This window comes from Microcebus murinus, chromosome 16 (assembly GCF_040939455.1).
Source record: "Microcebus murinus isolate Inina chromosome 16, M.murinus_Inina_mat1.0, whole genome shotgun sequence".
NCBI classification, from domain to species: domain Eukaryota; kingdom Metazoa; phylum Chordata; class Mammalia; order Primates; family Cheirogaleidae; genus Microcebus; species Microcebus murinus.
The window spans coordinates 16,152,045-16,170,527 of record NC_134119.1 but is presented as its reverse complement, the minus strand read 5'-3'; the positions used below and the strand labels follow the sequence as shown (position 1 = coordinate 16,170,527).

Sequence of the window (18,483 nt, the reverse complement as noted above, 5' to 3'; positions counted from 1 at the left end):
TTTGTTTACTGCAGTGATCCTCAACTAGGAGTGATTTTTTCCTTCAGGGGTCATTTGGGGACATTTTTGATTTTCACAACTCCAGAAGAGAAGGAGGCTATTGTCATCTGGTGATTGGCGGTCAGGGATGCCAGTAACGTTCAATGATGCACAGAGGAGCCCCACAACAAGTCTATCTTTGCATGATCATGGTAAAGAAAACTCCAAATTTCAATTGTGAGGAGACTTTTGATATCTTTAATGCATGTCTATTATTTTCTAAACAAAACAAACCAAGAATCTTCTCAGTCAAGCCTCATTTATCTTGACCTCCTTATAGTCTTCCAAACATGTAATAAACGTTATTGATATAAATATAACTTTCATCTATTTTCCTGACCATATGTTTCTTCCATTTATTTCTATTTGTCTAAATTATCCACATTCCTGCAAGGCATACTATGTCACACACTGCTGCCAGGCAGCTGTGGCTGGGTTTTTATATCATTATTTTATTTTATATTATTTATTTTATATTATTATTTCTTTTTTGATCTCTGTATCTTAGTAATGAAAAAGTAAGTTTGTGGAGAACAGAGGCCATTCCTAATATCCCACTGACCTTTCAGAATCTGGAAAACTTCTAAATATAAAGTGGGTATTTATAATAGTAAAGTAAATAAAAAACTTCCATGAGCCTAAACAGGGAATGCTATGGTTTGAATGTTTGTCGTCTCTAAAACTCATGTTGAAATTTAATTGCCATTAGTAACAGTATGAAGAGGTAGGACCTTCAAGAGGTGATTAGGTCATGATGGCTTTACCGTCATGGGTAGGATTGGTGCCATTATAAAAGGGTGAGTCTGGCCTCCTCCCTCTTGCCCTCTCTCTTTGTCTGCCACTATGTGATGTCTTCCCCCCATGTTCTGATGCAGCAAGAAGATGCCAGCACTTTGATGTTGGACTTCTCAGCCGCCAGAACTCCGAGCCAGTAAATTTCTGTTAATTTTATAGTGCCCAGTCTTTGGTCTTCTATTATAGCAGCACAAAACAGACTAAGACAGAGATGGTATATAACCAAAGTCTCATGTAAAAATAAGTTTTTTTTCTAGAAACTCTAAGTATTGTTAACATGGCTAGATGAGAACATAACACTGCTTTTTGAATATTTTTTAAATGCTCAAAAATTAAACATTAAAAAATTCTCAAAAATTAAAATATTTATCCTGTGGCAAAAGTGCATAATATTTTTTTGAAACTTTACCTGGATCTACTCTCTAAAAACAAACAAGAGAAAGTATTCATGTTATGTCTTCTGCATCCCCTTTTTCATTGACTTTATAAGTTTATCTCATCCACTGTCATTTACTATCTTTCTGTCCATCAATTGACGAATATTTAGTATATGCTTACTAAGTTCCCAAAGCTTTGGTTAATGCTATGTTCAAGATATAGTTCTTATAATATGCTTGAAGGGGCATATATTATGCAGAACAGTTGGAAAATATTATCAAATAATCTAGTATAATACTGGTATAGTTATAGCACCCAGGAATTCAGAGGCAAATATGTATGAGAACAAGGTTGGTTGGGGCAAGTTGCAGGAAGAACATGGCACTTGCAGTGATTGTTAAAACAAGGAGGAGAGAAGTGATGTGTCAAGTGTTGTGTAGGCATCATAGAGGGAGAAGGGCAGTTTAGATTGGAGAAATTGTGAAATAAAGTAGGATACTTATATCCAATTTATAGAGCCCAAAATATGTTGACACTCTTCACCTTGCATTAAGTACTTGGGACTAAGAGTAAGGTCTTGATTGTGAGAGTAATGTGATAGATCTTATATTTAAGAAGGACTAATTCAGTTCATGACTTATAGACTGGCCTTCCAACAACATCCTATAGTATGGATTTATCATCTGCTTTTATGGGGATGGTAGGGAACAGAAGCTGAAGAAAACTCAGTAAATTGGCCAAAGTCACATAGTTGGGTATGTCTCTTCTCAAAGCCTTTTCACAATGTAATACTTTTTCTCATAGCAATCTTGAAAATACGGATAATTATTTAAAGCTACTTGTCTGCTAAAAAAACAGCCACATATGATTTAATTACACCAGTAGTGCTGGAGATCCTGAAAAACTGGTGTTCCTCCAATCATATGGCATATCCAAATGTTCTCGCTCCTTCCTCTTATGCTGATAATTAATGGGTAATAATGTCCATTTTTTTATTATTCATATAGCTTATGCTTTCTAATTATGTATCTCCAAATTTCTTATATGAAATCACTAATTATATAGCAGTTATTTAGCAAATTATATAATTTATTGACTGCTGTCATCTTTTTTATTGATTTGTGAAAACTCATTGTATATTAAGGTTATTAATCCTTTCAAATAGATGTGGTAAGTGGTTTCCAAGTTCATCATTTGTCTTTTTGATATTTTTTTATAACCAAAAACAGTAAGGAAAGATAGATAAGAGAAAAATGAAAAATATAAAAAGGAAAGAATATAGGAAGAAAGAAAAAAGGGGGAGATGAGAGGAAGAAAAGAATGAAGGCTTAAAAAAAGAAAGGAAAGAAGCAGCCCTTTTTAGAAGAGAATGTGATTAAAAACCAAAAACTCAAATATGACCATGATTTTAAGCCTATAAACTTGATCCCGCAGAATACCCTTTTATTTCTGAATAGAATTCTTTCTAGTTCTATTCTTCACTTTTGTGCAAAGCAATCTGCTTCCTGATTTACCAGATGTAGTAGGAAGAAAACTGGCCCCCAAAAAATGTGTACATCCTAAGCCCCAGAACCTATGAATATGTTATGTGATACTGCAAAGGGAAAAGTTACATTTCATATGGAGTTAAGGTTGTAGTTAGCTGACTTTAAAATAGAACTGTTACTTTGGATTATCATGGTGGGGCCAATGTAATCACAAGAGTTCTTAAAATTGGAAAAAGGAAGCAGACGAGAAAAGTCAGAGGGGGCTGACTTAGTGGAGAATGCTCAGAGGGATGAAACAATTGCTGGCTTTGAAGGTGGAGGAAGGGGCCACGAGCTAAGGGATGTGGGCAGCCTCTAGAAGGTAGGAAGGCAAGGACATGATTCTTTCCTAGAGCCTCCAGAAAGGAATGCAGCCCAGCCAACAGGTTGATTTTAACCTAGGTGAATCCATATGGCACTTCCAACCTAGAGAACTGTACGGTAATAAATTTGGGCTGTTTTAAGCCACTAACAGTAAAAAATATATTACAGCAGCAAGAGAAAACTAATACACGAGTAGTCTTTGAATAAGTAAAAGAAACACAAGAAAAACTGCTTAACCACTCTGAATTGTACTTTTTCTTTTCAAATGACACCTTCAGCATATAAAAAAATTATGGAGTAAAAGAATCCAGCATTTTCTTTAGTCATGAATATTTACAGGTACATGGCACATTTGTGCACTTTTAATGTGCTGATCACATCGATGTTTAGAATTCTACAAGACTTGCTCTCTGTAATTTAACATAAATGAGTTAACTGCCTTCTTAGGAAATGGGTGCTAACCATTTCCACTTGATGGGCCTCAAAAGCTACAAACACATTTTGCCTTCAATGAAAATCCAGTGAAGTGTTGCTGTAACCAAGCAACCTGAATACAGGAATAAGCAGCAGGCATAGACAGAATGCAATCTGTCCCTTCAAGAAGGGGGGAGTGTGCAGTGAGTAGAGCAAATGCTGATAAACGGCAGAACAAATGAAGACCTGGGAACATGAGCCTTGACTAAGCAGAGTTTGATCTCATTAGGAAGTTCTGGTAAAACAGACACATCTAAATGCTACTTGGAGAAGGGAGGGTATTATAGGCATCTTTACAGGGACCCCTGCAGGGTGCTTTTGCAAGACTCTTCAAACATTCTGGGTAGACTGAGTGTTTGTTCTTTAGCTGAAAACATTGAGATAAAGGCAGGGGGAAATTCTCTTGAGAAATAGCACATGAATGAAATAATGCCTAATAAGGCACAGAAGTAAGAATAAAGATAAAAAATCAACAACAGAGAAACTAAGAATCTTCCAACCTATATTCCACTTTATGTATGGACCTAACTTCTACTTTAAGCCATGTGTCTTTGAAGAGTTGTCTGTCTCCTTCACTTGCTAGTCACTCCATAATCCACAGTGATCCCGTGATTCTCTGCACCCTTCTGTAGCTGTCCTTGTTGAAGTTATAGGAACCTCTTGGATGGGTTGAGCATGGGACTGGAAACCAGTGCGTATTTGATCACATGACTTCACATGGCCCTTTGGAGCCTTTGTACTTGGCTGGTCACTCTGTTCTGTTGCCTGCTGTCTTCTACTTGTCCTCCTGTCATTTATCTGTGTCCAGGCCAGCTCTCACTGGTATACTCACCTGAACACATCCATGTCCAGCTGGGAGTCTCTCAGGCATCTTCAACCCAACACATGTCAAACTCAATCTAAAATCTGTCCCTTCACTCCCCAATCTTCCTCTTCCTATATCCCGTATTTCAGTAAGTGGTGCCATCGTGTGCCCAGTTGGCTAAGCCAAAGCAGCAGAGCCATGCAGTTTTTTTTTCTTCTTCTCTTAGCTTTTATCAGTTACCTTGCAGAAAGTGGATTTAGCCATTTGTTAGATCAGTGGCTCCAAGTATTCAACTTTATGGTAGGAGCCTTCTCTGTGAGAACTTTCATTTCTCAGTTATTCTTAGCCTGGAGTTTCTGCTTTGTCAAGTTTCATTAGAAAATAGGAGGATACCAACATCTTCCCCACAACAGGGAAATCCTGAAAGGCTTAATTTTTGCTAATAACATTTCCCTTCTCTGCAAATGCAAATTGTTCCTATAAGATTTTGGTGATGAAATATTTAAAAAGTAAGGAGTGCACAAGAAGCCCGTGGTAAGAAATTAAGCTTTAAGGGAGAGGACTTGGGAGCACTTGAAATAAAAGTCACAACAGAATTATTGTCATTTTTCTCCTTGACCTGCCCATATGTGCAGCTTTCCATGAAATTTTGACAAGGGAATTGAATGATCTGTTTCAGATGCCTGTCGTTTTTTTGTTTGTTTGTTTCCTCTCTTAGTGGTAGAGAGGATCCCTTATTAGCTCATGAGGTTCACTTTTTCCTTCCTTTTCTCATGAGCCCACAGGCCTCTTTGAAGGTAATCTCCATCCATGCAGATGTTCCTAGCCAACCTGAGAATCCCAGCCAGGGGTCCTTGCCTTCCAGCTGCATGGTATAGTAGCTGGGTGATTTCAAGCACAGAGGAAAGCACACAGTATCTTATGGAAAGCATAGCTATTTATCAGACTCAGCAACCGCTTGGCTTGGGCACCTGTCACCACGTTAGTGTTAATGAGACATCACAAGTTAGCTCAGCTGAGATATCCCAAAAGATGGACATAAACTTTTTTGAAAGATTCTTTTCCAACACAGCAATATCAGTGTTTGAGACCACTGGCTCTCAATCTTCAGCGTGCATGAGCATCGCCTGGAGGGCTTATTAAAACTTAGATTTCTGGGCCCCTCCCCCAGAGCTTCTGATTCAGTAGGTCTTGAGTGGGACCTGAGAATTTGCATTCCTGATGAGTGTCAAGGTGACAATGGCACTGTGGATCCAGAGACGACTCTTTGAGAACTTCTGCTCTAGAATGAAGTTATGAAGTTCCGTGGGGTTTTGTTTATTTTTCTTCATTCTACTTCCCCAAAAGACTATATTAATTATCAGATACTCTAAGTAAAAGAGTAGGACAAAGCTCAAATCATTCCAAAACCCATGGTATATTTCATTTTTCAAAAAAGCGTGGACTATTTGTTACTGGGAAATGAGGTGCTGCTCAAAAAACAGGTGTAATAGTAAAGATGAAAGTCACTCATATTAACTCCATCTCCCATAAAAGAAGGTGAAATAGATATTATAAGCCTCAAAGTAGGCTAGACACTTTCTTATGAAGGGGCTTCTGAAGTCTATAAAGCTAGCTGTCCCCAAAAACTGGTTATTCGTGAGAAATTAGTTGGTTTTCACATACATTTTTGATCAAAATAAGAACTTTAGTCATATTCGTGTATTTGTGTAGAACTCAACAGGGTAATCTGACAGAGAGTGATGCAGTGAATAAAAACGGCATCTATTATGAAATTAACATCAAAGAGGCCCCTTAAGATGAAATGGAGCTTTAGCCTCTCTGTCCGGTCTATGCCTGGGAAGGGAAGGAGATTTTCTGGAATTGGCATTTCTGAACACACAGAACAATACCATCTGACGGATTGCTCTTTATTTGAAATGGCATTTGTATCCCTTTGACTAGCAATCTTTTATTTCATTTTTGTCCTCTACCAAAAAGTATGATGCTTGAAGAACTGTTTAAAAGGGCCACAGCTCTGTGGGCACGCTCCATCAGTCCCCTAACTGCTTCCAAACTTTGAATGGCATGACTCCTTACCTCCATAGGCTATCCTAGTTTTTCTTTTAAAATCCATATTGTCTTTTTTGGTGCCTGGTTTTGTTAGAGAAAAATTCTTGCTACAAACTTGTTGCATAAATATGATTCAAATGAGCATATTATGTAGAATAATATTGAACTAAAGTAGATTTCATTAATATGTAAACAGCACATTAGATGGTTTGCAGACCAGAAGTGCTCTGTGCTTGATTTTAACACAAATAATAACAAAATTTTAAGGTGTATATTTTATAATTTCTCAGTAAATTTCTCTCATGAAAAGAAGTTATCTTTCAAAAGATGGTGTGTCACTCCTCTGCATAAAGTCGTTTACTCACTCTAAAATTCTTAAAGTTTAAATGCTTCAACCTGACATATTAGGGTTCTCCAGAGAAATAGAATAAATACACACACATATATATCATATATACACAATATATGTATCATATATACACACACACTATGTATGTACATAAACACACATGAAATGAGGTTTATTATGAGAAGTGGATCATGCAATTATGAAAACTAAGTCCCAAGATCTGCAGTGGGCAACCTGAAGGCCCAGGAGATGTCATGGTGTAATTCCTGAGTCCAAGGGCCTGAGAATGAGTAGAGCCAATGGAGTAGTTCTGCTGGCAGGCTTGAAATTAGGAAGAATTAATGGTTCAGTTTGAATCCAAAAGCAGGCAAAAACCAATGTTCAAGTACCAGGAAGGCAGTAAGGCAGGAGGGGTTCCCTCTTACTCTCAGAAGGATCAGGCTTTTTGTTCTATTTAGGATGTAAACTGATTAGGTGAGGCCCACCCATGCTAGGGAGGGCAATGTGCATTACTCAGTCAATTTACTCATTTATTATATTTACTCATTCAGATGTTCATCTCATCCAGAAACACCCTCACAGACACACCCTGTGAAAACAGGGGTACCCTGTTGCCCAGTCATGTTGTCACATAAAACCAGCACAGCTGGCACGGAAGGCCCTTCATTGTGTCGCCAGAAGAGATCAGGTTAGCTGCAGTTTCTCGTATAACTCCTCCCTTCAGCCATCCACAGCTAGCTTTATTTCCTTCAAAGCATCTTGATGGTTTACATCCACATGTTTTCACAGATGTTTTTTCCTCTGCTTCAATGTCATCATCCATGTCTCTGAGTTTGAGTTCCCCAAGAAGCAGATCCTGAAACAAGGATTCAAGCAGAAGTAATTTAGGGGGAGGTGATCCCAGGAAACACCAGTAGGGGAAAGTGGAGGAGTGAGACAGGGCAGGGAAGGAAGGCAGTAAGGTTCAGCTATAAGCCAGTTACCACTGGCCAGCCGGGGCTCAATCCCAATGGGAAGGGGGAGACTCAGGGAGATGGTGCAGAACATGCTTCTGAATTAGGCCACCTGAGCAGCAAGGGAGCTGGGGTACATGTATCCTGTTAATCATTTCTGAAAGCCAACCCCTGAAGGGTGTGCATTCCCTGATATTTCTTGAGTAGGTTCCAGCAACCAGAGAAAGCCCTCAGGCAAAGAGACCCAGGAGCTGGTGGCTGAAAGCCAGGCTGGCATGTACCGAAGTGTCTAGGAACAAGGGGGTATAGGTAGGCAACCCACATCTCCTGAGCATCTACTCCAGCCTTTCTTTCCCCCTAGATAACTTCAACTCACCCTTTAGGACTCAACTGAAGCCTGTTTTCTTCTGGAAATGTCTCCTAGACCTTCTCTCCACCTCAGCTGGCTCTTGCCTGTTTCCCAACAGAACCTCTGTTTCCCTCCATCAGAGAATCTGTTAACTCTTGTTCTATTTTACTTTTCTGAATCATATACTTTGTGAGCTTTTTGAGGGAAGGGATTGTTAATCTGTATCTTTAAGGCCTAGCATAGTTTTTGCACATGGTAGCATTCAATAGATGGTTAAGTAGCAAAAGTAGTACTAATACATCCTAATAGCAAGAATCACTGTTTATTGCATGTTCATTCTATGTAAGCACTTTACATATATTACCAACCCTAGGAAGCTAGTAATTTCATTTTCCCTATTCTTCAGATGAAAAAACTGAGGTGTAGCTTCTGTGTCATGTAGGAGCCAAAACAAACTTCCACTTCACCCTCTGAAGGTTCATTGAAAATCAACTGATAAAAGGCAGATTAGTGAGAGAAATGACATATAAAATTATTTTAAATGCCTAAGTGTGGTAGGAATCACATTAGAATGACTACCAAATAACCCAATGGGTACAAAAGCTTATATATTCTTCTTCATAGGGGAGAGAAAAGATGGAGAAAGTAGATAGTTTTTTAAAGGGCAATAAATGATTACTGGGGAGAGTGAATGGACACAGAAGACAGAAATACAATTTGTCAATGATTCTCTTTGGAATTTCAGCCCAAGAGGCAGACACTATCTTACCAAAAGTATGTTCAGGTGTGGTTGAATTCCTCAGTATTTTCTGCAATAGATAATGATATTTCAGGGAGGAGGTGGAAAGCACTGTGTTCCCCTTGGTAGGTCCAGTTTCAAGGTAGATAAGGGGAACTTCAAAGAAAAGCCTCAGCCTGTGCTTTGAAAGAAGAAACAGAGGATTGACAGATAGGACTTTGGGGTAAGAGAGGACTTGATGCTGCTGCTTTAGTTCAGCCATATTTTGGAATGAAGCATTCTTGGTCTTCTCTTAGCACAAGATTGTGTAGTTATCTGTGGCTTAGCCTAGAAGTAAACCCCAAGCAGTCTGAGTCCAGATCCTGCAGAGACTTTTAGCCAGTATATGCGTTAATCAGTACATGAATGACATGAATGAATGGAATGGATGGATGAATGAATGAGTAAAAGCACCAAGTCTGATCCTTCAACACACCAGAGTCATTCTGGGGATGATGGTCTCAGGACAGTCTATAAAGTTCAGATATCAGCTCTAGTGTCTTGTTTTCCAGGAGCCCTTCCCAGTAGCCTAACTGGAAGCATAAGTCTCTTGTCTGACACCTTTACAATGGCACTGACTACTCTACCATATGTTGGGATTTATCTGCATGTTTTAGTTTCCTAATTACTGACAAGATTCTAGACAGCTGCTTATGTGTCTATTCACCTTGGTGTTTTCTACAGGCACAAAGCCTTGCACACAGTAGGCTATCAATGAGTATTTGCCAAATGAACAAATGGAAACGTGGATGACGAGCAAAGGGATCTTTATTCATCTTTTATTTTTTCACAAAAACTTTGAAGACTCTTTTTCACCCCTCTCTGAGATTCCAGAGAATCTGTTGTCTTAGAGATTTTTGATATTTCTGGAAAATAAAATTCTGTTTAAATCTATTATGTTCTGGGAAGAATCTGTGAAGAGTTTACTTAGTAACATTTTGATGATCATTTCGTTAGAAAATTATATTTCTGAGAAATTGATATTCTTTCTTCCAAAATTGCATTCATAGAATGTATAAAAGGAATGTATAGAAAACCACCAATGTTTTGAATGTATTTGGATGTTTACTGTTTTAGAAGCTTATTTCTTTAAAAGCCAGCAAGAATTAGCTTTCTAAAACCTCAAATTACGGGCATTTTTCATTTCCTCTGAGTGCTATATTTTTAATATTTATCAATATCCAACATACTGAATAAATTTGGCTAAGAGATGACTAAATTGTAAAGCAAATATCTAGGAGGAAGTTACAAAATGTTCACTGATTTGTCATTATTTACAGAGCATAATATAGACCCAAGGTGTCCTAATATGTATGAGATACATAGGAAATAATAAAAATTTAATTCAGTGGAAGTTTCTTTATTGATTCTAAAGCATATAAAATAAAAGGCATTAAGTGCCAGGGAATGCAAAGTAAGATAAGGCATGGTCTCCATCTTCATAGCATTTATGATCTGAAGCTGAACATATGGAAGACAGATACATTAGCAAGTAACTAGACTGTGGGATTTTATGGTAATAGTTAATATTTAGCACTTAATGATGTTGTTTCAGTAGCTGTCTTAGTACTTTATATGGCATTATCTCATTTAATCCATATAATACCTCTATGTAGTAGACATTATTATCATCCTACTCTATTGCTGATGAACTTGAGACTCAGGAAGATTAGGTAACTTCCCCAAGATCACACATCTTGGGAATGGGCAGGTGGAAGGGCTGGTCTGCACACTTAAGCCCACAGGTCCTTAAAGTTCATATTCAGAAGGCAGTAAAAATAAGGTACATCAAAGAGAACATGATTCATTCACACTTGGATCCTGTGGGTGGTGTGGCACCTAAGCTTGGACTTGAAGCAAGAGGTGAATAGCGATGGAGAAGGGCATTGCTGGCATTGCCTGGAGAGAGGAGGCTGAAGGGGACTCTGAGAGAACAGATAAGAGTCAAGTGCTGCCATCCCTGTCGGTGGTGGCATGCGTGCGACAGGAGGTGAGAGTGAGAAAATTGGTACCACTGGCCTTGAATGTTACCAGGAAGAGTCTAGAGTTTTCTCATTAGGCAGAGGGCAGTCACTGAACCTTTGTGGACCAGATCAGAGCAGTATTTTAAGATCGATTTGGCAGCCACATGTAAAAGGAATGGAAGTCAGGAGGGGAAAGAGAGAAACATTTAGAAAACTACTAAAAAAGCTAAGGCAAGTGGAACTGGGAGTGTGATTCTGGATGACAGTAATGTGGGGAGAGAGGTGCAAATGTAGAAACACGACAAGATTTGGCACTGACTGATGTTTTAGTCCATTCCTACTGCTGTGACAAAGTATCCTAGACTGGGTGGCTTACAAACAACAGACATTTCTTTCTCACAGTTCTGGAGGCTGGAAGTCCAAGATCAAGGCACTGGCAGATGGGGTGTTTGGTGAGGGCCTACTTCCTCATAGACAGAATCTTGTCCCTGTGTCCTCACATGGCAGGAAGGATGAGGGGTCTCTCTCGGGTCTCTTTTGTAACAGCACTAATCGCAGTCATGAGGGCTCCACCCTCACGTACTAATCATCTCCCAGCGGTCCCACCTCCTCGTATTGTCACCTTTGGGTTAGGATTTCAACATATAAATTTTGGAAGGGACACAGACATTCAGACCACAGCACTGGATATGGGGAGCTTTCAAGGAGAGAGATGACAGTGTGTCAAAAGCTCAAAAGAACAAGCATGTCCTCTGTAGTCCAGAGGAATCGAGTGTCCTTGTCCAGTTAAAACGAAGGGTATACTAGGAGATGAAGCAAGTTAAGTGGAAATGGTACAACTGGTGGGGTGTCTTGAAAGCACATGATTAAAAGATTAGGTTAATATATGTAGCAAAGCAGCACTTTTCATGGTGTAGGGCAGGGATTTTACATGTGTTGGCGTACAGCCAAATAATGATGTCCAAGTAACCATGCATACCTTTAACAAACAGAAAATGTGGCATTTAAAGTCTGTGATTTTTAAGTTTGAGGAGTTGAAATGACTGAAGTGGCCTTATATAACTTGTATAAGCAAAGCAAATTATTGCATATATAGTTTGTTATAAATATATAATCTTTTAAAAAGAAAACATAAATCCCAGGTGTTATATTATGCTCTAATGTGTATACTTTTTTCCTAATTCAGAATAATTTAAGACAACAGAAATGCATGCTTTAATAGTCTGTTTTCTACTAAGATTATTTTTCTTTTGATTTTTCTTATTCAATTTGATGAATTCTGGTGTTTCCCACTTTCATACAAGTCTTTCTCTTTTTCTGTTTTTTAATAGATGATAATAATGAAGAAGAAGACATTGAAATGAAAGAAGATTCAGGTACTAATTTTATTATTAATACTTTATTGCTTGGGAGTAAGCAGGGATCATTTTGTTGTTTATGTACACCTCATTTCTTTTTTCAAGGAAAGACAAAATAAAGTTAATAAAACAGAAGTATATGCTCAATGTTGTAAAATAAGGAAGAAGAAGTGCTAACTCTTAAGGTTCATGCAATTACTATATGTAAACATTACATTTGACTTTGAGCTTCCTGACAGCTAAGGTAAAAATGGAATATGATGTCGTAATTAACAAAGTTGTATAAACTCATCCCCAAAACTTAGAGGCTTAAAATAACCACTTATTAATGCTCATATAGTCTGTGGGTGAGGCATTCAGACAGAGTACAGCAGCAATCATTGAATCTCCCTGTTTCTGTTTCACAAGGTCTGGGGTTCAGCAGGAAGACTCAACAGCTGGCAGCAGGAAACATCTGCAGATTCACTCACTTGTCTGGCTGGCAGTTGATTCTGGCTGTCAGCTGAAAGCATAGCTGGGCAAGTTTTTGAAACATTTGTACATGGCCTCTTTATGTGGCCTGGGCTTCCTCAAAGCATGGTGGCCAGCTTCCAGATAAGTTTCTCTTGAGAGAGTGAGCGAGCCTGGGAGAAGGTACATCCTATTTAAAAACCAGGCTTAGGTGTTCCATAGTATCACTTCCACCTACGTCTGTTGTTTGGAACAGTCACAAGGCCACCCAGATTTAGGGGAAAATGAAATGGACTCATTCTTCTTGATGGAGAATGAGTCTTCAGAGCATGTAAGACCTAAAATATTGCAAGTCCATCTTCGGAAAATGCACTTCTCACATATATTACTCTCATTGTCAGAAATTAAGATGCATGCCCACTCCTCAAGAAATCCCAGTGTTTATGAGGGAAATGTAGTGGGGAAAAACATGAGTTCTGGCCCAAGGTAGCCACTCAGTATGCCCTTAATAGTGAATATATGAATCTAAAGATCTGAATTCAATTCTAGCTCTGCCAATTATTGACCTTGGGCAAGTGTCTTTTTCGATAAGCCTCACCTGATACTTCGGGGGCAATAATTTTTACCATGTAGTTTCATTTAGGGGATTAAATAAAATACCTTACCTGAAATGTTGCACACAGTGCTTGGACCATAGTACATGTTAACTAAATCATTGCTTTTTTTTCTCTCTGTCATTTCCACATACTGGAAAAATATAGGATTTCATTCTATGGTTCAGAGCTCCATGGTCTCCATTTCAGCAATCACACTGCTCTAGCCATGAAATGGGGCCAGGTTTCAAAATTAAAATAGGTATCTCAGAGGTCCTAATTTTGTGTTACCTGTCATTTGATGCCAAACCCCTTACAAACCACTGACAACCTCAGTCTGAACAGCTCCATTAACAGTGAGCTCTTTAAATTCTGTTGCAACTGATCTCCTTAGGGAAGGTTTGGTTGAAATGGTCCTTCTCAAGTTAAATCTCTGTCCTTCCTCTGACCACCCACTGTCTCCATAGAGAAATAATACCAGTTCCTTTTCTTCATAAAAAGTCATTGAAACAATGATTGTAGCTTCTCTTTAACTCTTCTTCAATCTGAACATGTCTGATTCCTAAGGTGCCCTTGGTCTTCCCAAATGCAGTAAATTCAGAGGACACGAGATGTAGAGGAAAGTTGTAAAAAGCAACAATGAAGGAGGTGGAAAAGGAAACTGTAGCAGCCGCTGTCGGTGCATTCTTTTTTTTTTTTTTATTTCATCATATGGAGGTACAAATATTGTTAGGGTTACAAATATTGTCAGTGCATTCTTCACATTCCCTTAGGCACTCGCTGTTGTCTCGCAATACCAACAGTTTTCCAAGGAAAGTTCTTATGACTTTGGTCCTGGAAGCAAACTCAAAGTACCAGGGATTTAAGTTCTCTGGAGCAGATGTCAACCAATGATGAGCAAGAGTTGGTTGATCAATGTGTAGGACACATCTGAGTCATGTTCTATTTCAGTGCTGTCCAAAAAACATAATGTGATCCTCAAACATGAGCCTCGTGTATACTTTTGGATATTTTAGGAACCACATTGGAAAAAGGAAAAAGAAACAAGTGAAACCAATTTTAATATTTTGTGTAGCATAATAATCCAAAATATTTTCATTTCAACCTATAATCAATGTAAAAATTATGTGTTTTAAATCCTTTTTTCCATACTAAGTCTTTGAAATTGGTGAAATTGATATGTGTAATATTTTACAGATACATCTCGATGTAGACTAGCAAATTTCCACTACTTTAAAGCAATATGTGCCTAGTGGCTACTGTCGTGGACAGCGTGATTCTCTACCATTGCCCAGAGGTCCCCAAGAGAATGAAGTCCCGGTTGCCGACAGTGGAACTTACTCAATAACAACACCCAGTCTTGGCAGCCTTTCTTTTCCTGTCTCACTTCCTACTCCCCTTCTGGTGTATCCTGGGATCATCTCTCAGATTAACTATATAACACCCGAACCTTTGTCTCAGTGTTTGCTTCTCAGAGAATCTGCACTAAGACAAGGACTCTGCTTGCCTTTTGTAGACATAAAGCCGAAGGGAAAATTTTAATTAAAGTTTCAATTCCTATACCCATGTAGAATGTCTGATTTTTAAAAAGAACCACATTTAAAAAAGACTTTAAATGATCACCCTGTCTTGAATTACCTTCCACACATTGAATGTTCGGCTTGCCATTTTCATTTATCCTGCTCACATGAAGCACCCTTGGAATATCCTTGGCCCATGAGGGGCACTGCCCTCTCAGCCAGCCAGTCTAAGGACCTTATCTTGCCATGGATCATTTGCCTAAGTGCCATAGGTACACATTTCTAGACTACTTAATGGGATTGAGCCAGCTATCCAACCCACTGAGTGATTTTAAGGAAATCATTATTAGTGCTAACGCAGAGTCCACAAGGGTTGGAGTCAGCATTTGAGGTTTGGCGGCATTAATTGGATCATCATTTCCGATTTTAGTTCCACCAGGTTTCCTGGGAGTTTTGTCTCCAGCAGCTGGATGCAGCTGTTCAAATCACACTCTGTGGCTCAAGGATGCTAAGCCGCTCAGGCTGAAGGGGCTTGGGAAGCTACTCTCTGTTTCCTAATAGCTGAGTGCTGAAATCACGGGGGATTTTTGCGCTAAATGGTTCCATCGTACGCCAGCTGGCCTCACCAGACATTAGTGTGCAAGATGGCTTCGTTCAGATGTCACACTCGAGAGTGTTGGTCTCCAAGATGAGTCTGAACTAGCCTTCTTAGAATCAGGAACTACTGACGTCCCTGGCCCTACATCAAAGCTGGAGGGACTTTTAAGAATGCAATTGACTGACATGACTAAAAGGGCTATTTGAGTGAATCACCCTGCCAGCGAATGCTAGTGAGTACTAGCGAGTGAACGACAGCTAAAACCAGTGGTGTGCTGGTAAATTGACTCTCTGGGTAGGGAGAGCCCAGATGTGGAGAGTCAGCAGTTTTCTGTAGTTTGATACTACAGATACTACACATTGACCATGGTCGTTTTCATGCTACCAAACGTGAGGTCAGTGGACGTGTGAGCTGGGGAGAGATGGTGTAATGAGTGGGTGTGAGCTGGCTCTAGTCAGCCCAGCGCAGCTCTGCCGAGCCAGACTTTAATCGGGGCTGCTCTTTGTGCCAATCACTCGACATGCATGAACTCATTGAATACACACAGCAATTCTTCGAGGCAGGGACTGTTATTATCCAGGCTTAAGAGGGATTAGTTCCTTGTTTAAATAGTAAAGCCAGAATTTGAATCCAGGTTTGCCTGACCCAAAGGCTGATGACTTAATTTTCTTGCTCCTGTCTCTAAACGTTTATAATAAGTAGTGGCAAGAGCGTCTCAGATGGTGTCAGACAAGGTCTTCCTCAAGGTGAGGCTCTGCCTTCACGAGAGGTGGAAGAAGCAGGCTGGCTTAAATGCCTAGAATTCCTTTTGAAGTCCTTTAATCATCTTTAATCGTGGCATGGCAAATGTTTCCCCTGTCCTTTCATTTCTGTGATTATGCACTATTGAAATTAGCTCCGCTCTGAGCCAGCAGAAAATCAGCAATATCACCTATGGCCACTCGGCCACATCAGAGCTGGGTGCACAGCTTAGTTCCTCAGGGGCGAAGCCATGCTCATGGCATAGCTGCAGGTTTCCTCCCTATACCAGAAACAGAAGCAACCTAGAAAAAGATGATTCATTTTCTTGGAGAAGCATGGGGTGCTTTCAACAAGAGACAGGAACCTCCCTCTCTTTAGCTCCCCGACACCAAGAAGGAGAGTTTGTTCCTCCCAAGCCACAGGTACAAAGCTGAGCACAAGGGCCATTATGTATCAGGGCCTTTCATTTGAATGTCCCAGAACACTTTACCCAAAAGTGTCATGAGATGAAACAGTACTATGTCACAGATGATTGTTTGTAATTAATATGTGTCCATGCGCATTGACTACCCAAGGAGTGCCCTACAACTGTTTCAGAAATGAAATATTAATACTTGTTGGGTGCTTCAGTGTCTCAAAATGGACAAAGAGATGTCTTTTTAAATCGTAGCCACTCCCCAGCAATTTCCATTGAGGTGGGAAATTAAGACTTAGGAATTTAGTGCACGAAAACTCACTTTTAAGAAATGCCGGTTTAAAGTTGAATTTCCAGCGTTGGAAACCCTCCTCTTGTTCCCAGCTGCAGAGGACACATTTCAGGGGCGTGGAAAGGGTCAGTCTTCTCCCAGCGAAGACTGCAAATGTCGCTCTGCCCGTTGTACGTAGCCTTTCGAGCCCAGCACTTGCACTCGGTGAGCTGTTCCAAGCTTCTCATTTCTGTTTTTGCTGAACCCATTCCGAGGGTCAACATCCATCTCACACCTGGTGACAGAAGTTTGGGGGAGTTGCTAATGTAGTCGTTGGCAAAATTTTTCACCCTGGCCGTGGTAATGACCTTAGACACGACTGACTTGCAACCACAGAAAGTCTAGCCTCGTGCCCGAAGCTTTGCGGTCTATAATGCCAATGTTTTTAATAGCACATCTATCAAATACGTGTGTTTTTTTTCTTTTGTTGTTCCGTTCCTTTTTTTAATAAAGAGGAAATGAGTGAGTCGCCATAGCTCTGTAGTGTAATTTCAGAATCTTGGCATGAGGCGACAGCTGCTAAGAAAGTGAGAATTAGGCATGGGCCCCATTGTATCTTGGCCTTAAAGAAAGGCCTGGGGGAAGCGAAAATAACATAGAATTTGAAATGAAATTCTCGAGGCACTGCTAGGCACCAGGCATACAAGAGGGATTAGGCAAGACAAGTGCCCTTTTCTCATGGAATTTACATTCCTGGAGGGTGGCGTGGAGAAGAGGGGTCATGCAATAAAGAAATACACGAGAGAGCAAGATACTTTCAAGATGCAAGGGATGTATTTGAGGGAGATTTCCTCTGTGGTGACTCTTTAGATTAGATGGTCAGGGAGGGCCTTTATTCGAGTTGAATTTCATCTGAGCTTCAGAGGTGAGTGGGTGGCAGACATATGAATGTATGTGTTGGGGGGTGGGGAGACAAGAGCAGGGGCAAAGGTCCTGCGGCAGGAACCTACCCAGCAATGACAGGATCACAAAAGGACCTGATAAACCCACAACCAGAGTGAGTGGGTGATGAGGCTAGAGTAGCAGGTAGGGCCCAGATGGCATGTTGGGCCAGGCCACGGCATTGGATCTGGATCTTATCCTAAATAATGGTTTTTAAACAGGCAAGCAACATGATCTGGTGTGTGTTTTAGAAGATCACATTGCCTGCTGTGTGCTTAATAGAACATAGGGAGCAAAGAGTAGAAGCAGAGAGATTAGAAGCCTGGAAGTTAGAATTTAGGAGGTTGGTTACTGTAGTAACCAGGCAAGAAATGCTGCTGGTCTAGGCTAGTGTGGTAATTATAAAAGTTGAGCACAGCAGATGAATATGGAATATATTTTAGAGCAAATCTGATAGAACTTGTGATTTCTTAGACAGGACAAGTAAATTAAGAGAAATATTGAGGATGACATCTCAATTTTTGGTTTAAGTTTCTAGGTATATAGTAATACTATTTCTCGAGATGTGTAATACTATAGAGAGAACGGGTTTGTAGACATCGAGTAGGGGGTTCTGGCTGGTGTTAAGTTTGAAATGCTTAATGGGATCATTTACAAAAATTCAAAATATACTGATAGGAGTTGATTGAGGGGAAGCTATTAGGGCACAGTTAATTCCTAGTCCTGTAGGGACAGTGGGGAGGTGGGTGACTATAGAACCCAAGAAACTTAGAGGGCCACGTGGAGAAGGCCAGCTGATAAGTGCTGTA

The 18,483-nt window shown here is 39.9% G+C and overlaps 1 protein-coding gene and 1 long non-coding RNA gene across 2 annotated transcripts in view; one reads left to right on the top strand and one right to left on the bottom strand.

Annotated features, from left to right (window-relative positions):
• MACROD2 (mono-ADP ribosylhydrolase 2) overlaps positions 1-18,483 on the top strand; it is a 1,812,973-nt gene that overhangs the window by 1,621,286 nt on the left and 173,204 nt on the right. Inside the window, 1 exon segment of the mRNA XM_076010917.1 lies at positions 12,118-12,162. Within this exon segment, the coding sequence (XP_075867032.1) occupies positions 12,118-12,162 (45 nt within the window).
• LOC142876863 (uncharacterized) overlaps positions 14,049-18,483 on the bottom strand; it is a 58,923-nt gene continuing 54,488 nt past the window's right edge. Inside the window, exon 3 of the long non-coding RNA XR_012923697.1 lies at positions 14,049-14,187. This is a non-coding gene — a long non-coding RNA (uncharacterized LOC142876863). The remainder of the gene's footprint in view (positions 14,188-18,483) is intronic.